The following is a 23,390-nucleotide window of genomic DNA, read 5'->3' as shown; positions in this document are numbered from 1 at the left end:
ATAAGAATTCGCTTCAGCAGAATCAGAATGACTGGTGTCTCACCTCTATGAGTCTGTCCTGTGGTTTGAGTCCAGCGCGGTCAGCGGGCGATCCGGGGTCCAGAGCCCGTATGTACTGACCCGGCCTGGACTTCTCACTGTGCAGATTAAAGCCGTAACCCGCCTCAGACCGAACCAGGAAACACAGTCTCGGTAGAAGCTCAGATGGGTCTCGTGTCGAGGACTCGGGTGAGGGCTGAACCTCCTATGACAGGAGAAATAAACACTCTTAGGGTGTGTTCACACTTGGCAGGTTTGTTTGGATTAAAACAAGCCCTAGTGCGATTGCTCTGTTAGTGCGGTTCATTTTAATCATTCATTTGCCATTCTAAGTACCATGGTGCGCACCAAACAAGCGGACCGAGACTGGTGAAAAGATGAGTCTCGATCCGCTTCCTAGCCAACTCTGGTGTGGTTTGAATGAAATATGAATTAATTTGAATTCCTGAAACACATGAACTGTTGCACGATATTCAAATTTTTTGAGTTTCACCTGTACGTAATAAAAGCCGACCAATCAGGGTGTGAACATATCCCTATGACTTTAGATTCAGTATCTTTAGGTTCAGTGTTAAAATGCCAATGTGAACGCTAAGCGGAACCAGGACTAAATGTTTTTTGTGTTTTTGTTTTTTTGGTCCGACCCAAGCGAACCAAGCTACACATGTGAACACACCCTTAGATACAAAGAAACCTAAAGCTAAATATTAGGTCGAAAAAACACTTAGTCTATTGTGTAGTTGAGTTTTAAAATGTTAGATGATATGTTGAGTTTTATAAACGCACAGTTTCAGTCAATGTCAGAAAATTCTCCCCGTTTACAAGTCAAATCCACAACAATAAAATCACATTCAAAATGCCCAAATATAGTGATGTATAATTTTTATTGGCTGATTAACACTAAGAATCATTTTGAATAATGAATGAATAAAGTTAATGCATGAATTTCGGGTACAATTTTGGAATTTGGAAAAATAATCATATATGTTTTTTACATTTAAATGCAATAATTTTGTGAACATCTTATCTATTATCAATCCCTGTGCATCATTAACCATCAGTCCACTGCTTAAACAACACAGACATCCTCATAATAAACACAAAATGAAATGAATGTGTGTTGTAAATAGAGGGTTAATTCACAAAGAATTCCACTGTTTAGATTTGAACATGAGTTTTCCTCATAAAAATGTGCAATAGAGGGTTACAAATGTAATTCGACCAACCAATAACAAGAATTCTGGGAAATCTGCTATTCATCCAAGACGGAGAGTGGGAAAAATACACAACAATGCCACGAAGGACGTTGTCTGACAATGTAGTGGCTGGAAAACTGAAAACGGGGTCATCAGAAGAGCAGAAAGACGCTGGATGTCTGAATAACAGCCGGCCAGAAGAGGAACTCTCAAACAGGAGGAAAAATAATCATCACGCCACCATCAAAACCACAATAAAGTGTGATAATGAACATGTCATAATCAATTTGTGGGTTTCACAGGTTCGTGGCAGGAAGTTTTGAACAGGCAAACGGTCCATATAATGAAATAATCTGGTTTAATGGTGTGTTTTAAGCATCTGTTAAAGTCACAATGAAATATGCCATTGCAGAGGAACCCAGGATGCCTTTTAATGTTAAATGTAAATTCAGTTTAATATGGAGGTTAAAAATTCAGACTCTTAACAGATGGCAGATGAAAGTCAGCCTCTGACCAAATCGAAAGGGAAATGTCCCAGTTTGTATGTGCAAAGAAAAAAAGTTTGCTCCATTTAATAATTAGAAAAAATACAGCACTCTTGTGAAAGCAAAATAGGAAAACATCATTTAAAACCAAGGAACATCTACGAGGTGCTTTTTATGGGGATTCAAAAGAGGCAGTAATGACAGTGAAGGTCAAAGGTCAAGGTCCATTAAGAACAGGAGTGTAGTATGATCCATTATGCCATTTCCTAAAGAGTGACAGACAACAAAAAACACAAACAAACACTGCTGGACAAAGTGTTATTCACTCACCAAATGTCCATTGAAGACCAGAGCATTTCTGCACAGTAGGAAATATATATATATTATATATATATATATTTTATCTGTAAGGGTCAGCTAATTTAACAAATGGCATGTGATCTATTTCAATATGCTTGCAAATGACACTGTTTTTACTGCACTACTCAACAACTAAGTTGTAAGATCTCGGAAGATCAACTTCCAGATGAATGTTGTTGTTCTCACAGTCTGTTTGTTATTTGACTGACAGGCGTATGTAAGTGGATCTCGCTGACTGCAGACAGAAGACCCCCAAAGGCACATTGTTCAGAGGAAGTACAGATTACAGCATTTCCGATACTGACACTGTCTGAATATGATGCTTATATGATATACATATCAGAACTTACAGAATGAAACACCTCCGAGACACATGACATGGACAGATGGATGTTCAGACAAGATGTACTTTCGTCATTTTCGAGTGTGCGTCTGACTAAATTAATGTCCATATGTTGAAAGCAAAGTTTTTTAAGTGCCTTACTCTAGAATGTTTCTATATTCTAGGGAAATATAGAGTATTTTGCAGAAGTATAAAGGTTTAAAATAGCTTCTTCAATAGTATAGGAATATTAACCCTGCAAAGCCTGACATAGTCAGAAAATTTAGATTTTTTTTAATTGGAAGTGTTTATTAAAACTGTAATATTAATCTAATATAATATTAACAATATATAATTATATATATATAGCATATATAGCATAGGTTTCATGTTGAGTATCACAATTTTATACACCAGGCTTTTACGCCTCATTTAGTATGATATAGAAAATATGGAACTCAAAAGGAGGAAAATTGAGCCCCAAATTGAGGAAAAATATGCAAATTGGTGCAGTTGCTGATATTTAAATGTTGCTGATTATATGAAATTCTGATAGCTTGAGATCTTTTAGAGAATACTTACATAAAATGCATATACGTATCAGTTGTTACTTTATATCTCCCAATAATATGTCTTAGTAAGAAATATAACAATTTTCCTGCCAGCGTTTTTTTTTTTTTTAAAGTTGCCAGCGATGGCCAGCATTTCTGTTCATTTTCACAAAATTTTCATGGCCCCCAGAATATTTTGTGTGAATATCTGACCAAGCAAAATGACAGAATTATCCGTCAATGGCAGGAAAGAGTTAAATGCTTAGTTTGATGATCAAAGCCCTGTAGTTTTTATTGTGGCAGGCAAAATATATAATGCAATGCAATAAAAATGATGATTGAGAGATGAACAAATAAATGTTTCTCAAAAGCCTGTTGTATAATATCTGATACACACATTTTAACATGTTTTTCTCAAAAGTGATGTATGGATAGTTGCTTCAGTCCAGTAGGTGTTTATCTTGAAATATCACTAACAATACAAAAGTTATTCTGTTTACTTCATAAAAAAAAAGAAGAAAATATTTCACAGCAAAAAGTCATGTGTTCTACATCCTGAAGGGATTTAGGATTATACTAAAAGGCCTTTTACTTGCTTAACCCTAAAACAGGCAATGTAACTCACGAGATACATAGTTTTTATTGTCTTTTTTGGGGCATAAGGAACGATTTTTTCATCAAATCCTTTTATCACTTATGACAGCCTGGTCTGTCTTGAGTATGCTGGTTACATAATTTGCTTCAAAATTTTGTGTTATCAATTAGTCAGCCTGACCTAAATCCAACATGGCTGCCAGTGGTGTAGAACATTCAGATTTTGTGATAAGTAAATATATATTGAACTTACTTTTCTTCTGAAAACAAAACAAAACTGCTAACATTAATTGTGAACATTGTCTTAAGGTGCTGAAGGAGAAATTAAGTAATACGTTGTTCATGTTGTTATTTAGCACGTTTTGAAATGTATGTAACTCCTGAGACACTTTGCCTGTTTAGGGTATAAAAAAGGGATTAAACTAGCTCTATTTAAATGCACTATTCAAACTTAAATGATTGTAATTCAAGAATGCTTTGGAATATAGACCTAAGTTTGGTCTTGTTTTAAAGAAAACAGTCAGCAGATTATTGTTGAATTGAAAGCAGTTAAAAAAAAAGAAAGTATGAAAAAGTTAGGTAAGTTTAAACTTACATTAAATCAAATATACTGTACTTAATATTTTTTCTTTTTTTTAAATATGTATTTTACAAAATATTTTTACTATAAAATTACTATAAAATCAAAGCCATATATCTAACCAAGTTGTGTTCCAAATTTGAAGTTGATATCACAAAAATTGAAGTTTAGGTACAATACTAAAAATAGCCACCGTGTGACTTACATTCCATTGAATTTAATTGTATGCATTCTGACATAACAAATTAATAAATTTCTGTCCAAATATCACTTCTGTCACAAAATATGGAACCTTGAGACTCAGACCTTTCCGACAATACTTGTTTTGCCAAGATTAGAAATGGTTTTGATCATAAATTATGAAACATGACGATGCCCAAAAGGGGAGGAGCCTGATAAAAGAGTTTAGAGTACTGTTTCTATGGTAACGCAACGTCCAATTTCAAAACGGGTTACACAGGCTGAATCTTGATTTCGTAAGCTTTCGAATGATATATCATTTGTCAACATTAGATCAGGTGAAGTATGGGATATAATTGTTTTAAACATGCAGTGGCAGTAACAGTTAACATTGGTCCTTTTTTAATACCCTAATCAGGCAACGTGTCTCAGGAGACACAACTCATAAAATCCAAAATATATCAAATTTAAAAAAAAAATATTTTGGATATGTTTAATTTAAGTCCAGATGATATAAAGAATGACATGAAATTATTTTTTGCTTAGCATTTTCCACTCTTGCCTGTTTAAGGGTTAAAAAGTATAAACTATCAATCAGCTGACAGAAGGCATGTTGTAGACTGTGTACAAGATGATTTCAGCAGTTTTGATCATAATGATAAATTTACAGGTATATCAAATATGATACATCAGGCTTCATGATCATTTCAGACAGGCGAACAGGAACACTTTATTCCACTGAATTCAGGAGCACACATCTGTCCCACCAACTCAACACAGCTGACCTCAAGAGAACAACTACTGTTAGTGAGAAACCAGAGGAGTTTGGGACGGGTGGGAGGAACAAGTATTTCTCTGTTCACTCTATTATGATTATGATTGGCATTATGATTCTGGGCCACAAATAAACCTCCCAGCTGAACGATCAGCATTCGAATATTTCCATTGTCACACCCCTCGGCTCTCCCTAGCATTACGCCCACTTCCTGTCACTCCGGGTCCTGAGGTTTCTGTTCCTGGCTTGTTCACGGAGATGTGTGGGATAAGTATGGGAAAACACTCGGGAGACCGGCAGATGCTGCACAAAGCATTCCTCAAACTTCCTGTCACAATAAGACGCAGCCTGTGTGTGTTTCAAAGCATGGCTTGTAAAATGATACAGACGCTTCTGAATTATTGACACAAGGACCTCTGGGATTTCTCGCACGTGACTATCATTAACCCTTTCTCTGCTGGGGCTTCAATTGCAAAACACAACATGAATTTCATACCTCAAACATGAATTCTGAAGCTGCTGTTGTTTTCTTAAAACTCTACTGAATCAAAAGCAAGTAGGATTGAGAACCAATTGCCTTTTTTTATATTCTGATTCCAGAACAAATTACTCAAATTATTAATCAATTTGTTCTCTTAATAATAAATCAACAACATACAGCACAAAAAGTGTAATCCGATTCCCATTCAAATGACTCTAATGAGTCGGATTTTAAAGTGAATCAAAAACGTTCTGTGTAGTGCGACTAGTGTAGTTCAATTCTCAATCAAATGACTCTAATGAGCTGGTTCTTTTAGTGAATCAAAAACTTTCAGTGCAGTTTAACTAGTGTTGTCCGATTCTCAATAAAATGACTCTAATGAGCCGGTTCTTAAAGTGAATCAAAAACGTTCAGTATAGTGCAACTAGTGAAGTCCAATTCTCAATCAAATAACTCGAATGAACCGGTTCTTTAAGTGAATCAGAAATTTTAATTACAGTTTAAATAGTGTAGTTTGATTCCCATTCAAATGACTCTAATGAGCCGGTTCTGTAAGTGAATCAAAAACATTCAGTGCAGTTTAACTAGTGTTGTCCGATTCTCAATAAAATGACTCAAATGAGCCGGCTCTATAAAGTGAATTAAAAACATTCAGTAGCCTACAGTTTAACTTGTCCAGTCCGAATCGCAAACAAATGACTCTGTGCCGGTCTTTAAATGAACCAAAAACTTTCAGTATAGTGCTAGTGAACTAGTGAAGTCCGATTCTCAATCTCAATGACTCTAATGAACCGGTTCTTAAAGTGAATCAAAAACATGATTTTTTTTCCAGTAGTACTTTCTAAAATGAAATGAATAAAATGTTACAGTATTGTTGTTTAATGTATATTTCATGATAATTAGACTGTGAAAAAGGCCAAAAATGCATTCAAAGGCCATGTAAGCACTTTTTGGAATTGCTTTTCTTTTTTCCAAATATTTATTCCATTAAAGTACTAAACCTTATTGGCACCATTAGGAACCTGAACTAGAAGCGTTTCCAATTCTCATCCCTGTTTGTGAGCGTTACTTCACGTGTCTCCACCGTCTAGCTGTTCTTCTCACGTCTGTGGTGTGTTTGTGTGTGTTGCTGATGCTCCACAGCCCCACACCCATGTTATCAGTCCAACACAGACACACTCCACACGACAGCGGTTGACACGCGAGCGACCCAGTCGACTGACGCCTTGTGGATCTGCAGATGGACACACTGACACGGGCGGTGCACCCCCAGCCGGAAACACAGGAGGGATACACACACATCAGAGCAGGGAGGAGACTGGAAACATACACACATCATCTCATTTTCCCACATCGTATGGATTTTCCAACATACAAAACGATCTGAAACGGTATTGTAGTTTTTTGTTCAAGAGTCAACCGTAAATATGACTCAGGTTAACCAGAACTTGTGTTAAGTTCTTGTGTAAAATGAAAATCATCCATCCTGCAACACGTTTCCCTTTAGCCGCATTCACAAGTAATCAGTTCCCGAGCAGAAAACATCTACACACGGCGGTGTCGTGTTACGCCGCCCCCCTCGAAGCGGTGTGACCCCTAGCCGGCATGTTGAATCAATTACACCAAATTCCCGAGCACTTGCGACATGACTTCCCCCTCCAAAAACATGTTTAGCGGAGTGTAACATGCAGGTTTAACACATTGTATGGGTCATACATGTGAAAGCCAAGATAAAACATGAGAGGATACGGACTACAATAAATGAAACGCTTTCAATATAATGCACATGAAGGTAAATAATTATAATGAAACATATTATGTTCTTATATAAGTTACAATGTAAAATACTTGCCTAGCCATAGTTACACTTATAACAACTGTAAAATGCAGTGATGGTGGAAATCTATGGTTGTTAGATTTTTAAAAGTATTTTTAACCATTCAGGGGGAAATGTTACACCCAAACCGCCACAGGGTGATAACCTTTGACCTTTCCTCACAATCAGACTCACAAGGAACCTGTGAATTTCCTCAGATTTGGTCATTTATAAAGTTCTTCACATCATCCACCCTTTGCATGTTTATTTATTTTGATACTTTGTCTAATTTGATCATGACTTCAGCTATCGGTAAGTAGTCTTGCATTAATGTTTAAAGCCAACACACAATTACGGAGATTTTCCTGCAAAATAAGCATAAGAAATGCCAAAGTTTTGCAAATTTCGTCTGGATCTGCTCATAATTCTACATGACTGGCCTCTAAACATGTCATTGTTTATATGTCATCTATATCTCATGTAGTTAATCATTTTATCCCTTAAAACTCATCTTTGATCACCAAAATGTAAACGTTAAAACATTTTATCCTTGAGAAAAAAATTCTTCATGCCTCTTTATATTTTTATAAAAAATCATTTTGATTTTTTTGTGTGATAACATTTACACTATTGTTCAATAGTTGATCCATCGTGACATGAAAGAAATGTATAATTTTACAAAAGATTTCTATTGAACTTTCTATTCATCAAAGAATCCTGAATTATTTTTTTATTACGGTTTCCACAATAATGGTAAGCAGCACAACTCATTTCAACATTGATAATAATAAGAAATGAGTTTTGAGCATCAAATCAGCAGTATGAAGACTGGAGTAATGATGCTGAAATATTCAAATAGAAAACAGATATTTTAAGTTGTAATAATATTTCACAATATTACTCTTTTTACTCTCCAATAAATGCAGCTTAGGCGAGCATTTGAGACTTGTTTTTTTTTTCCTTTGATTTAATAATTTGTGCATCAAACGGTCACAAAACAATACACATGTGCTTAACACAAATAATGTTTGTTTTAATGCATTATATTCTTTAAGCTTGTAACTATTAAGATGTAATCATAAAGCTGATTATAAGGCATTATAAGAATAGCTTTATGATGAATAATACATAAATGCATACATACATCAATGCTTCAGAAAGCATTGAAAAAAGGTAAACGCATAGATAAGGTGATGTGACACTAGAGGTTGTGCAATCGCTTGTCTTAATGACAAACCAGCGATACACAAATAATGTAACCTCTCGTACGTGTGAAGAAGACATCATTACGCTCATCTCTTCTGTTGCATCGGCTGTGAGACAGAGAGAGAGGGAATATGTGTGTGAGAGAGAGAGAGATTGAATATGTGTGAGAGAGAGAGAGAGAGAGAGAGAGAGAGAGAGAGAGAGAGAGAGAGAGAGAGAGAGAGAGAATATGTGTGAGAGAGAGAGAGTGAATATGTGTGTGAGAGAGAGAGAGAGAGAGAGAATATGTGTGTGAGAGAGAGAGAGAGAGGGAGAGAGAGTGAATATGTGTGTGTGTGAGAGAGAGAGAGAGAGAGAGAGAGAGAGAGAGAGAGAGAAAGAGAGAGAATATGTGAGAGAGAGAGCGAGAGAGAGAGAGAGAGAGAGAGAGAGAGAGAGAGAGAGAGAGAGAGAAAGAGAGAGAGAGAGAGACTCAACTGCTGCTCAACCTACGCAGTGTGACATCCAGGGTTACATCACATCAACGCTCTACATTCACAAGCTCCATATATCCTCTGTGTGCGATCACTAAGTGTGTCAAGAATCTCTTCCGTTTCAGCCTCAGAACAGGCTTCTTTTTTTTAATCACTGGTACACAAACACAGGCGCAAAATCATACTGAACACAGAGGCCTCAGAAGTGTTGTGTGGTCTGTTATGATATTGAAAGTCACGGTTGTTAACCGTCACAGATCTATTTTTGATGTTAAATTATTTTCTCCTACATCTTAATATACAGACTACAGTATAGGGTCGTCGTTAAACTTTACGTTATTATAAGTCTGCCTTTTTTTATTTATTAAAAATACAGTAAAACAGAAATATTAATATTTTTACAATTTCAAATACCTTTTCTATGGGAGAATATAGTAAAATGTAATTTATTCCTGTGATCGAAGCTGAATTTTCAGCACCATTACTCCAGTCTTCAGTGTCACATGATCCTTCAGAAATCATTCTAATATGATGATTTGATACTCAAGAAACATTTCTTATGATTTATCAATGTTGAAAACAGTTGTGCTGCTTGATATTTTTGTTGTAAACTGTGATACATTTTTTACAGGATTCTTTGATGAATAGAAAGTTCAAAAGAACAGCATTTATTTGAAATCTTTACCGTAAATTTTGATCACTTTATTGCATCTATCCTGAATATAAATATTATATATATATATATATATATATATATATACGCACGCACGCATGTATTTATTTGTATGTGTACTTTAATAACTCAAAAACTAACTAAAATAAAATAAAAATAAATTTTTCCTTTTAGTTTCTGTTACATGGTAAATTATAAAACTTGAAGCTATTACAACCTGCCAGCACTAAACTAAACAAGGAAAGGCCATTATTAGATGGCAAAAAAGTTAAACATTTCTAAATAATACAAGTTAGTGCATTAGCTTTGTCAATATAAAATTAAAATAAAAACTGAAATTTCTAAAAAGCTAAAACTAACAATGATATAGGCCTAGAGAAAGCCTACATTGGGCGTCCCGCCATGGCTTTCATTACAGTCACATGATTAACACGTTCATTGTGAAGCCGGTCTGGGCTGCGTTTCCCGATCGTAAGTCTTGTCAATCGTAGAACCACTGCCACCAATCAGCATGGCTTTAGTGAAACGCAGCCCTGGTTAATGTCCTCAGAGAAGACAGACACTGCCACTCTGGTTATTAATGATCCCAACAAAGATGAGGCATGTCTGTTGTGTCACACATCTGACCCTTTAATGGAATCTGCATCCCTCCCCCTCCCTCCCCCCTCTCGCTCAAGAATGTTCCAGAGATCCGCACATCTGGACACGGCTGCCCCTCGCCTCACAGCGGGAACAGGGGGGAATAATGAGGACCGAGAGAAAGAAGCTGTGAGGTTCAGCGGTGAGCAGAAACAACACAAAAACCACAACCAAACCAGAATTGATGTTTATAGCATCCGTGTGAGAGTCTGCAAACCAAATATATGCTATAGTTACAGTCGTAACAAAACGTACTCGCCCACTTAAAGGGATAGTGCGCCAAAAACGAAGATTTACACACCCTCATGTTGTTCCAAATCAGTATGACTTTCTTTTGTCTATCTGTCTATCCATCCATCCATCAATCCATCCGTGTATCTATCTATCTATCTATCTATCTATCTAATATGTATTCTATATAATGAAGACAAAAATTGGGGTCAATTTAGATTTCACGTTGACTTTAATAACACCACTACCTGTAGTGCAATAAAACTAATTGTAAAACTTTAAGCTATTAAACTTTACAAAGGTCTAGTTTAGTAAGACTGATAAACTTCAGGCATCACAACAAAACATATTCATCCAAGACAAATTAATCAAAACAGCAGAAAGCAGCCAAACTGTGACGAGTTGAACCACAAAAACTCACAGAAACAAAAAACAAAACTGTATCACATTTTTAATAGGGTGAAGTTGCCTACCAGTGCACTTTCTGTTAGTTTCCATGGAAATATGCAGCCAAAATTGCCTTTAAAAGCAGGTTTGGCTGGTACATGCCCACAGGGGTATTAGCGATTCAAAAGTCCACTAATGAACCAACCACAACAAGTGAAGTTCAAGTATGCAGAGACATCACTTACATGCAAACACACACACACACACACACACAAATCGTGCACTGACTGTCATATGAACCTTTACCTGCATGTCTGAGTTCAGACGTACAAAACACCAAACGAAAATCAGCCTCTCGTCTAACGGATGTTAGTATATACAGGTGATCGGTATGCCATTACTATCTAGGCCACAGTTTATCCTCAACTCAAAATCAAGCACTCAAACATTAATTCGTATCGTCTTTGAATAGACAGATGTGTGATGCAGAAGCAGATGGTTTTATTTTTGCCAGCGAAAAAAAAAACAGGCAGGGGAAAAAAGATTTGAGAACCGGCGACATTGGGATCTGTTTCGATCTCGAGTTCAAAACATCACAAGCTTGTGTGGAAGTAGGTCAGTCCAGCAGCGTTCCAGATCTCACGTTCTCTGACCCAGATGACTGTCAACACCTCAGGACGGGCTAAGTGTGCTTAACTTTCTTACACAGCCTCGTTCAACTGCATGAACAAAAGTGGACATGATTCTCAAATGCACGGTAAAGGGATATATAACCCCAGAATGAAAATTATGAAATGATTTACTCGCCCTCATGTCATTCTAGTGCTGGGCGGTTTGACCAAAAATTTATATCACGTTTTTTTTCAAAATTATGCCGGTTTTCCGGTTTATGATGTTTTTTTTTTCATGCATAATCAGGTGTTCAAAGCATTTTCTACTGGTTGAGAGAGGAATTACTTCAGTAAATTGACTTAGGATGGTCTATTTTACTGTCATTAGTGAATATTGTAGAATAGGATAGAGCCCAGTTTAACCTAAAATTGTTATTTCTTAACGTTCTAATAACGTTCTTATAACCAGGAAATAACGTTAATACAACGTTTATATAACAGGAGAATTGTACGTTCTAATGACCTTTGAATGATTTTCTTATAACCAAGCAAGAACGTTAATACAACGTTTATATAACGGGAGAATTGAACGTTCTTATAACGTTTTGAATAAAGTTCTTTTAACCAAGAAATAACGTTAATACAACGTCTAAAAAACTGGACATTTTGAATGTCCCTAGAACATTCTGAAATAACGTTAACGTTTTTATAACTTAATGGGAACGTTATGAAATCGTTCTTATAACCTAAAATTGTTAGCTGGGGAAGAAGAGATATTCGCGATTGCACAACAAGTTTTAAGTGCAGGATTCTCTGAGCGAGCCCAGAGAAAATAGACCTATTTAACAAGAGCAGCGTGTATCTGAGAGCGCAGCACATTATATTTACGCGCGCGAGGAGAGAGATTCGCGCTCGCGCATTATATTAATGTACTTTCGCGCTACAATAATGCGCTCAGCATCCATCGTCCATGTAACGTAACAGAGCACTGCTGTTTGTTTACCCTCACTCGTTGCTGCTTAGAAGTGCAACATTGTAAAGGGTCCGTCTGAAACAGTGTCGCGCAGCGTTACGTTCGTTCCGTACGTTGTGTAATTAAATACACCGGTATGGCGGTTTATTCAAAATCAATATTGTGACGAAAATATAAACCGGTTTTCGGTTTGAACCGGTTTACTGCCCAGCACTATGTCATTCCAAATCTGTATGACTTTCTTTTTTTTCGGTGGAATCCAAAAAAGAATTTGTTTTGAAGTGATTTTGTCTGTTCAATGAAAGTTAATGGGGTCCAAAACAAAGAACTGCACCCCATTGACTTTAATTGTATGGTCATTTTTAAAAACACCTTTTTGTGTGTTCCACAAAAAATGAAAGTCATATGGTTTGATATGGCATGAGTAAATGATCATGCCGAATTTTGCATGGGTGACATATGGGTGTACCGTCTCTTTAAGACTCACCTAATCAGTCAAATTCCATAGAATGCACTAGCAACACTAAAGTAGCATTGCGGTGGTGAGCTTTTTTCTTCAGAAAATGTTCAAATATAGTAAAGACACAGTTCTGTCATTGAGCTGAAGTGTTGTGCAACAGGTTCAGGCTGTTGTCTCGCATGTGACAGTGATTTAAACACTTCAACAGACAGAGCTTAAAGCACAAATCAAAGCCAGCATCAGTCAGCTGAGGATGGGTAAGGGTCTGTTTCTAACTTTCTGACTGCTTGTTCAGTTTGCTGTTTTATGAACATTAGTAGATTGTGAAATCCCCCGACATCTTGAGAACAGCTTCAGATGATCATGTAATTCCTCCATAAGAGTAACAGCTGGAGAAAGAGCTACTCTGGAAAAACAGGGAGAAGAAATAACGCTAAAATCTTCAAATGCTATGGAAGAACTGAACAATGTAGCTGCTGGATCAGTACTAACAATCTCTCCTTTCCATGTAACTTTTCCGACAGCTCCTTGAAGGAAAAAATGAAAGTGAACAGGAAAGATGTAAAGAGTCCAAACATCCTTCTCGGGTTGCTGAATCTGATAATTTGCTGAGTATGACAAAAAAAAAGTCATGGCCAATAAAAATAAGCAGGCACACTCTGGTGGGGTTTTAAATATATATTTCAGAACAGCATTCTTAACAAACTTCACAATGTATATCTCAAACAACCAATAAACAAAAGAACAAACAGTAAAACACTAAATACAAAACAATAAATAAAACAAAACTAACAGTAAACACTAAAACTAAATAAAACAAACAAACAAATAATAAACAAACAAAAGAATAAACACTAAAACACTAAATAAAACACTAAAACGATACAGCAAAAAATATAACAAACAAATGGTAAACAATTAAATGAAACAATAAACAAACAAAGTAAACATATAACACTAAAACGATAAAAAACAAAACTGTAAACACAAACTAAAATAATAAATAAACAAATAATAAAGAAACAAAAGCATAAACATTAAAACACTAAATAAAACACTAAAACAATAAATAAAACAAACAATAAACGACAAACATTAAAACAATAAATAAATAAAAAACAACATATAAACAATTGAGTAAAAACTAAAACAATAAATAAGCAAAAATTAAATAAAGAGAATAAACAGTAAAACACTAAATGAAAACAAACAAACAAATAATTAATTAGATAAGTTTGCCAGATTATCAAAACTTTGATATACCCAGAGTTCTGTATGCGGTGCTAAGCGTGATCTTCATGTGCCAAACTTATATTATGCTATTTTGCAAATGATATCTGTAAATATTCCGTACTTGTTATTTTTGGACAGACACAGATTCTGATTACAAAGTCTATATTTCCCTCTGTGTGGACACATCCCTTTGTGTGATTCACACAAACCCTCTTCAAACACTGCGAGTTTAAGGTTTCTACCCCTTCCTTTATGGCTCAGGACTCCTGTATCGGCTCAAACACACACATGACTCCTCTGCTTCCAAAGACAGACTCAGTTTCCTGCCCGAGGAGGTTTATAAAGTCTTTACGCTTATGAACGTGCTAATTTCTGACGCCAGCGATAATAACTGTCCTGAAAATGCTGCATTAGGTCATGTGACCCCGGGGCTATAGTCACATGGAAAAGTGGAAATCAGAAACATGGAACCATGGATGACAATAAGATACTTTTCATAAATTGTTGGTGATCACATTTATGTTGGGGTAGGTTGTCACAGAGTTTTCATTTTATACAATTTATCATAATACCTAATGACAATTAAATCCATATTGTACACCACTGTCCAAAAGTTTGGGGTCTGTAAGAATTTTATTTTATTTAGAGCAATTGATACTTTTATTCAGCAAGGAAGCATTACATTGATCAAAAGTGACTTTTATAAAGCTACAAAATATTTCTATTTGAAATTAATGTTCTTTTGAACTTTCTATTCATCAAATTCCTGAAATAATGTATCAATTCCACAATACTAAAGTTAAACTGTTCATCAAATCATCATATTAGAATGATTTCTGAAGGATCATGTGACACTGAAGACTGGAGTAATGATGCTGAAAATACAGCTTTGATCACAGGAATAAATTACATTTTACTATATATTCAAATAGAAAAAAAATATTTTAAATTGTGATAATATTGAGACTTCTTTCAAAAACATTAAAGAAACCTTACCAACCCCAAACTGAACGGTAGTGTAGGTGATGCACAAAAATGGTACAATTTATTTTGAATTTAAATATCTCAAAAATAAAATAAACTGAATTGTTAAAGTGGCTAACCAACAGCGATAAACGATAAAAGATGATAGTTACTAAATATCACAAAAGAGCAGATCTCAAATATGACCCCATGCAGATCCAAATCACGAATGACTCAGTGCTGTAAAATGAGTTTCAGAAGACAAAAATTATGGCAGGGCGACAATTCAAAAACCGCTGGTATCCAAGAGCAACACACAAAGACGGATAATTTACGTTAGAGGCACTAAACCTGGAACCCAATGGTCCGATGGGAGTTTGGTTTCATGAGTCATCACTTTCCTACAGTCTAACGACGTCTGGAGAAAGTCAATGGATGGTTGGAACAACTGTTAAACACTGAGAGGAACCATCAAGTCCAATGATAGGTCTGTATGGGCAACAATATCAGCCAATTAGGCCACTGGACAGGAAGACTATCCCACATATAATTTTTGAACAACAGTATATGGCTTTTCCAATCACCAAATTCAAAAATTGGACATTTTGGAGCAGAACATTTCCATGGCATTCAAAGAACTGGGCAATATCCACAATTCAACTATCGTTTATCCAAATGTTTATTACGCAAACTAATCTTGGAATTAGAACCAAAACAGGTTTTATAGCTTAATTAGAACATGATAAAGTTCCAAAAAGAACTCGTTATTCTCTAGTTCTGTACTTTAAAGAACATGGAATCCAAAACATTGATCTGGAGAACTAATGAAGCATTTTTAATCTACAAAATAACAAAGCAATTCGAGAAGCACATGAGTTATTCACCTTGAAACACCATCAAGAACATCTCCATGTCATAATTCACCCCAAACTCACACCTTTTTTCTTTTGATTTTGGGGTGAATTATGACTGAAATGTTCTTGACAGTGTTTGAATTACTTGTGGTTATTGAGTTGCTTTATGGTACTTTGTTCTACCTTCATTTTCCAAGGTTTCCCTTCGTATTATATTCATCTTCATTGGCTCGGATTAAGAAAAAAAATCATTATCGCAGTGATTATTATGTTTCTGGCATGTTATAGGTTTGGCATCAGTTCTTCTAATCCTTCCCTTCCCTCATGTAGGAAGACGCACTATGGCCATATTCCAGGATGATGATGATTCATCAGGCTCAAATTATGTAATAATAGTTGTTAGGGAGCATGAAAAATCATTTTCACACATGAATTGGCTCCTCTGAGTCCACAACTTAAATTCATTGAAAGTCTTTGGGATGTGCTGGAGGAGACTTTACAGAGTGCTGGACTCTTGCATTGGCAATACAAGATTCTGACCAAAAGTTGATGCACCTCTTGATGTTGGGATGTTATTTCCATCAAGAGGTGCATCTACTTTTGGTCAAGATATTGTATTGTCAATGCAAGAGTCCAGCACTCTGTAAAGTCTCCTCCAGCACATCCCAAAGACTTTCAATAATTATCCAATCATAGACACTTAAGCCTTTGCCTATTTAAATCCACAGAGCAACTTTTTTTTTGGATGGGTAGTGCATATATGTGAGTAAAATCAAGTGTGAAGGGCTCATGATGACAAGCTCTACTGATGGATTTCAGAAACAGCTTCAACACGTCTTTCTGTTTGGACCAAGTTGGCTTCTCAGATGTAAACAAAATTACTGTCAGATTCAGTATTATCACACACATGTGGCTGTTACCACCCAGCCTCTCACACGCTCTCTCTTTCCCACTCGGCAACATCGTATTGAAACAGCACTGGGTTATGTAAACCCATTTGGAAAGTGGGCTTTAAGTGAGAGCAGATGTTGGATGCATGCATTAGGCTGAGGAAAAGACAAATATATTTGAGATCTTACACAAATATTGCATTAACAGAATAATGATGGTCATTTTTGCCACGTGATATCTTCAAACATGATCTACACTTGCTTGTCTTCCTTGTCATGTGCACATGTTCAATAAGCAGACTCTTAATGCCTGAACAAGTATTACACTTCGGCAATTACCTTGAATGATACATCAAATCATGTGGTGTGTGGAGGAGAGATGTGCTAGTGGCCTACTTCTTTATGTGATAAAACTGAGCAATCTTGCCACCTAAAACAATACAATAAGTACAAATATTTGTGACTGAGACTCGCTTCAAGTAAAATTAGTATCTGTACACATTATGTGGTGTTGATGCATCAGGAATGAGACAGTCTTGGAAAGCATGAGTGGAAAAATCACACTTGGACAGATTATTTTATGCTTTTAAAAGGCCAAAATCCAAGAGCAATTTTCCTGAATATATAAGCCATGGGAAACACGATCAATGTCCTGGAGAAGCTTGTCTCACATGCACACTTACTGCAAAACTTTTACAGCGTCACATCTTAGTCACACCGACCAACCACGACAGATCCAACAAGATAAGAGCCACAAACAGTCATTGAACTCATTATTATTTAAACTCAATGAATTAACCCACTAATCCATAATTATAGCAGCATATATTATAGCCAAGCACATTTTCTCTGACACAATAGGAAAAACTAACTGATAAGCTCAAAAACAAAAAAAAACTGAATCCAGCTCTGGTGATGTCACTCAGTCCAGATGTTCAGCCTATTTTATGATGCAATGACCTTGTTTACATTTTAGACCAAAGGGCCAAAGGGCCAACATATCATTGTGGATTAATCGAAAGGTTGAACAATCTTAAGGCCATGAGCTAGCAAACACAGATTCAACATGTTTAATCGGCAAAAACAAGCGCCCACCAACGGCAACAGATGCCGAGGAGGGTTAACACTGATACGACAAAACTAGAGATGCACTAATGTATTGGCCGACTGTGAAAATGATCAGGGCCGATTTTATCCTGTCAATCAAAAGTGGGCGGAAAAACATGTTCAGACTGTTCGTGAGGAAAATGTCCTATGTGTTGAATTTAGGGCAAGTTAACGAACAATAACGCAGTTAAAACAGTTAAAAATAGCGATGTTAAAGCAGACTCTTTTTGACCCTATGAATCACCCGTAGTTCAAGTCAGGGTTGCCAGATCCATGGTTTTCCCTATACCAAACATTATTTGTAGCGTCTGCCATCCAACAATTGCAAAAAAAATGTTGTGCTTAGTTACTTCTGTTAAAGGTACTCTAAGCGATGTCGGGTGACATCACTTCTTGTTGACGTTTAAAGTATAGTCAAACAAAACGGATGCTAGCTAGACCCTCCCTCCTCCTCATCCGCACACTAACCATAGACAGTAAAAGAAATCGACACAGCGACCCCCTTGATTTCAACAGAGAAACGTGAAGCTCATTAGAAGCACTCACTTCCTGATGGCTGAGCGCAGGCTCAAACTGAGCTTGACGACGTAGATGTGACGTGAGCAACCTGTCTGAAAGTTGTAAATCTTCTAGTAGCTGTGCCAAGACAAATCTGAATCTCTCTATCTATGGGCTTCTCCCTTGACTTTATGCCTCTATGTCCCCCCGATTGCTTCATAGACAGTAAAAGATTGCCTGCGAGCTTCTCCTCCTGTCTATACGGTAATTTCTCTACTGTGCAACAGAGTCGGTGGTTATGACGTAATCGTTAGCCTATTTTTACAAAAACGGCTTCTATGGGGCCATAACGTAAGATACAAAGTAATGGAGCCTTTTAGACATTGTCATGTTTCTTTAGAAATAAATAATGGACAAATTAAGTCTGTGGACGCCTCAGATGTAAAGTTATTCGCTGTCAAAGTGACGCCAAAATGAATGGGAGTCAATGGAATGCTAACAGCAGGTGAAGTTCTGCTACAATGGCGGCTCCCGTGAGGCTTCAGTTTCCGGTTGATGGATTACCCCCTTGGCACTAACCCCCCCCAAACCCCACCCCCAAACCCTTCTTGTTGGTTATTGGCTGGAACAGTTTGTTATGTTTCGTGGTGCGGGTTAGCCCAGTTTGTTTTTGTTGCCGTTTGTGGAGCAGATGTCTGCAGAGACCGCGTTTTTTTTACAGTGTGTTCAGGGGACAGGCAGCGAGCGGATAGTGAGGAGATGTTTGCTGTATGTGACAAAAATATTTTTGGCCTAAAAAACGTGTGACAATGCTAAGAGCACCTTTAAGAAACACAGTCTCAGCTTTCAAATGTATGTCCATTTTATCACAGAATTCAAACAATAAATGCCGTTTTGATGCTCTTAAATGTGCCTCAGTTCAAGCGGAAGCGCAGGTCTTTTCTTCCACTTTATTACAAGTTATAGCAAGAAAAAACAATAAATGCCGTTTTGATGCTCTTAAATGTGCCTCAGTTCAAGCGGAAACGCAGGTCTTTTCTTCCACTTTATTACAAGTTATAGCAAGAAAAAACATGCATTAACATCAGAAGATATGTTGAAAGATACAGTTCAACTTACCGAAATTATCATGCCTCATGTAATCGCTTAATCAGCGTTACAACCGCGGAAAGACGTCAATAAAACAAACAGCTTGTGTTATAATTGCATTTACCTCAGGAAAGTTATCGAATGTTCACAGTTTGTTAGTTAGCTATAAAAAAACACTAGAGAAGAGCTTATTTTGCTGTTAAATTATATATGAATCTTGAATGAATTTGTCAGGAAGTCAAGCGTTTTTGAAAACTACTTTGAAACATTTCAGTTTTTATCTGAGTATAATTATTATATCTGAAAATAAATACCAGTTGAATATAATAGCTCTGTAGTTAATTCAAACCTCTAATATTATAGTAATGTCCCAAATGAGAGGGTTCCTGTGTATAGATTGCAGCATTATTTCAGAGAAACTGCAATCTAACTATCGGTAGATAACATTCTGAATAATCGGCTATTGGTATTAGCAGAGAAATGTATTATCGGTGCATCTCTAGACAAAACCCGCTTGTCGGTGCAGTGTGGATTGGCCTTTAAAAATAAAGGTTCTTTATTGGCGTCGATGGTTCCATTAAGAACACTAAAAAACATCCATGGAATCTGTCCACTGGACAAAGGTTCTTTATAGTGGAAATAGATTATTAAAATGTTCTTTACGTGGCTCTTTTAGCAATGGTTCACTGAAAGAGTGTAGTCAGATAGTGAATGGACCCACGCACCTTCTTAGGAGCTCGTGACGGAGGTTTCCTGATGGGTTTGGAGATCTCACTTCGTTTGGACACGGATCCATTGCCCTGTTTACTGGTGGACAGAGAGGGTGAGGGGGTCGCGGCTGCAGGACTGGTTGGGATGGCCATGTCCTCGGTGCAGGTGAGACGCAGGCTTCGGAAGTACTCGTCAGTATCCCGGTCAACCACCAGCAGTCGGGTCTCATGTTCCACGGCTTTGATGCGCTGCACCACCTGAGCGGAAGAGATGGCAAAACTGCTCATGAAAGCATTTGTGCTGCTATTTTTGATGCATCATGATTCTTTGATGAATGGGAAGTTCAAAAGAACAGCATTTATTAACATTAGAAATGTGTTTACTCTGTCACTTTTGATTAATTAATGCATCCTTGCTGAATAAAAGTATTAATTTCTTTAAAAAAAATTCTTACTGGGCCCAAACTTTTGAAGACCAGCTTTCCACTGCATTCACACAGTGTTATACGATCCTCCTGTCATAACTGGAACTGCATGCATATTAAAAATTCCAAGACTTTAACAGTACACGCACGACTCTTAACACAAAGAAATATCTAGTCATATATTTGACGGCTGTAATGCTGTAAAACCTCTAGCTGCTGTCAAAGTCAACACACCATTGAGTCAATTCAACTCAAGAAATGCATGGAATTTCATTGTGCATTCACAAGTCCACAGGTTTCTGATACGCAAGGCTCTTTATTTTCCATGCAAAGTTGTTTCCAAAACCCAAACCTTTTTTAGCTCGAATATCACTCTCTGCTGTTTATACTGGCCTGTTTATACATACATGCCAGTCAAAGGTTTGGACACACTGACACATTCTCATGATTGTTTGTACATTTAGAATAACAGTAAACGTAATTGAAACTATGACGTAACACAAATGGTGTTGTGACCAACCCTCTCATTTCAAGCATTACACATGATACAATCAAAAAGTTAAGATCATGACAAACATACGCAAACGTTCAAAAGTTTGGAGTCAGTAATATTTTGTAAAATCAAAAATACAAAACCGTAATGGTTTCAAATATCAAAACAATTTAAAATGACTGTTTTATATTGTATTTTCGATTTTCAGCATCATTACTCCAGTCTTCAGGGTCACGTGACCCTCTTCAAAAATCATTCTAATATGCTGATTTGAAATATTAATCTTTTCGAACATTATAAACGTCTTTACTGTCACGTTTGATCAATTAAATGCATCCGTGCTGAATAAAAAATTCTAACTGACCTTAAACTTTTGAACGATAGTATAGAGTAGGCTAAAACTAATAAACTGCCCATACCCTATATCACGTTATTACCTCACAAAGCAGTTTTTGTAATTTCAAAATGTATAACAAAACACGCATCATGGTCAGTGTAATGTGAAGTGTTATGAGGGCGGAATATTCAGGAACCGCACAGGTGTGTGTGTGTGTGTGTGTGATGTACCTGATGGTGTGTGTCTCTCTCCACGTTCTCGCCGTTCACCTCCACCACACGGTCACCCGCGCGCAGTCCCGATGCCTCAGCCGGGGACGCGCGCTCCACTTTCCGTATGTACTGTCCGGTTTTTCCTTTCTCTCCGTGCAGATGAAACCCGTATCCGCTCTCTCCTTTCTTCATCACACACAACCGAGGCTTCAAATCACTAGCCATTGTATATTCCGTTTTTTTTCTTCACATCCAAACTTGTATGGAAATCCAAGCGTTATTCCGAAAAAAAAAAAAAAACTTACGGCAAAAGCATCTGCAAATGTTTACAAGCAAGCATCGTTGTCGGTTCTATACGGTCATGTAGTGCATAGTCCGCAGTGTATATACAATAATATGCATGCAACTGCAAGATAATAATAATATAATAGACAAAAAGCAAAAAAAAGAAAAAAAAAGTGTCCAAATCGATCAAATGCTTTTCCAGAGAGAATGCAAAAGTGGTGACTGTAACTACCCGTGGATGTTCCTAGACGGATGCACAACTCCTGTGTGAGACATTGTGCCCTCGGAGAGAGAAACGCATCTGTCTGGTGCTGCTGAACACTGAGAAACTGTGTGGTGTGCAGTGAATAAGACCGCCCATTCACAGACAGCAGAAATGCGCAGAGAAAAGTAGCGAAAGAGCCTTTGCATCAGCGCTATTGAGACCTTACACAAAGAAGAGGTCATACAGTCACTTTAACAATACAAGCGTAGTGGACACTTGTTTTTTTGCACATAGTAGCCTAAAAGTTAAACCCACGCGGTCTGCTGTTAATCATACAATTATCGATGGTAAAGGGAATTTGGGCATTTGTATGTAATTGTAGTTCTGATAAATAAACGCACAGGGGAAAAAAAGTCGAGAATTTGTTTTTGTCTTGCGCAACGATTTAAATTGTTACTCGGCGGCACGAGCGTCGTTACCTTAAGAAGAAAAAAAAGATATAAACGAATTAAAGTGATCGATAAATAATTAACACTTAATTTAGTCATAGTTTTTCGATATCAATTGCAATAACGTCAGCGTTCTGCTAATGGTTGCTAACGCGATTTCAATTCGTTGGTGAAAATGAGATGTTTGAATACACACTTTCACCAAAAAAGAGTAAGACTTCTACACCTGTCACAGACTTCTTTTGGGGAGGGATTAAAGCCTTTATTATTAGGTCAATAACCCCATAATTCGCACCATGCAAACCAACAATCCAGTAACGCTATCTGGCATTAACAACTTGCCTACAACACAAGTCCCACTCATCAGCACACGGACGGAGAAGAGAGGTGAATGACCAGAATAGAGAAAGTATTGGTGTTTATAACACCGTCTCATGTGCAACTTCGCATAAAATATAAATAAATCATATGAATTTGAGAACATTTCGGGTCACACAAGCCACTTGTAGGACAAGCGCGCGCACATGGAAGAATCGCAGCCTGGTTGTGCTGCACTCTGCTGGCGAAAAAAGGAACTGCAATCTATCTATCTATCTGTCATATGTGTC

At 36.9% G+C, this 23,390-nt stretch overlaps 1 protein-coding gene across 1 annotated transcript in view; it reads right to left on the bottom strand.

Annotated features, from left to right (window-relative positions):
* Window positions 1-22,468, bottom strand: part of LOC143722291 (Na(+)/H(+) exchange regulatory cofactor NHE-RF2) — a 29,444-nt gene extending 6,976 nt beyond the window's left edge. The window contains exons 1-3 of the mRNA XM_077213612.1: window positions 21,862-22,468; window positions 20,392-20,634; window positions 44-244 (exon numbers count right to left, since the gene is read on the bottom strand). Of these exons, the coding sequence (XP_077069727.1) occupies window positions 44-244; window positions 20,392-20,634; window positions 21,862-22,068 (651 nt within the window). The 5' untranslated portion in view covers window positions 22,069-22,468. The remainder of the gene's footprint in view (window positions 1-43; window positions 245-20,391; window positions 20,635-21,861) is intronic.
* Between the last annotated feature and the right edge of the window lie 922 nt (window positions 22,469-23,390).

Source organism: Siphateles boraxobius, unplaced genomic scaffold, assembly GCF_051911475.1.
Source record: "Siphateles boraxobius isolate OS27281-9 unplaced genomic scaffold, OSU_SipBor_1 66, whole genome shotgun sequence".
NCBI classification, from domain to species: domain Eukaryota; kingdom Metazoa; phylum Chordata; class Actinopteri; order Cypriniformes; family Leuciscidae; genus Siphateles; species Siphateles boraxobius.
The sequence above is the reverse complement of the archived record's forward strand: the minus strand, read 5'-3'. Positions and strand labels throughout refer to the sequence as shown.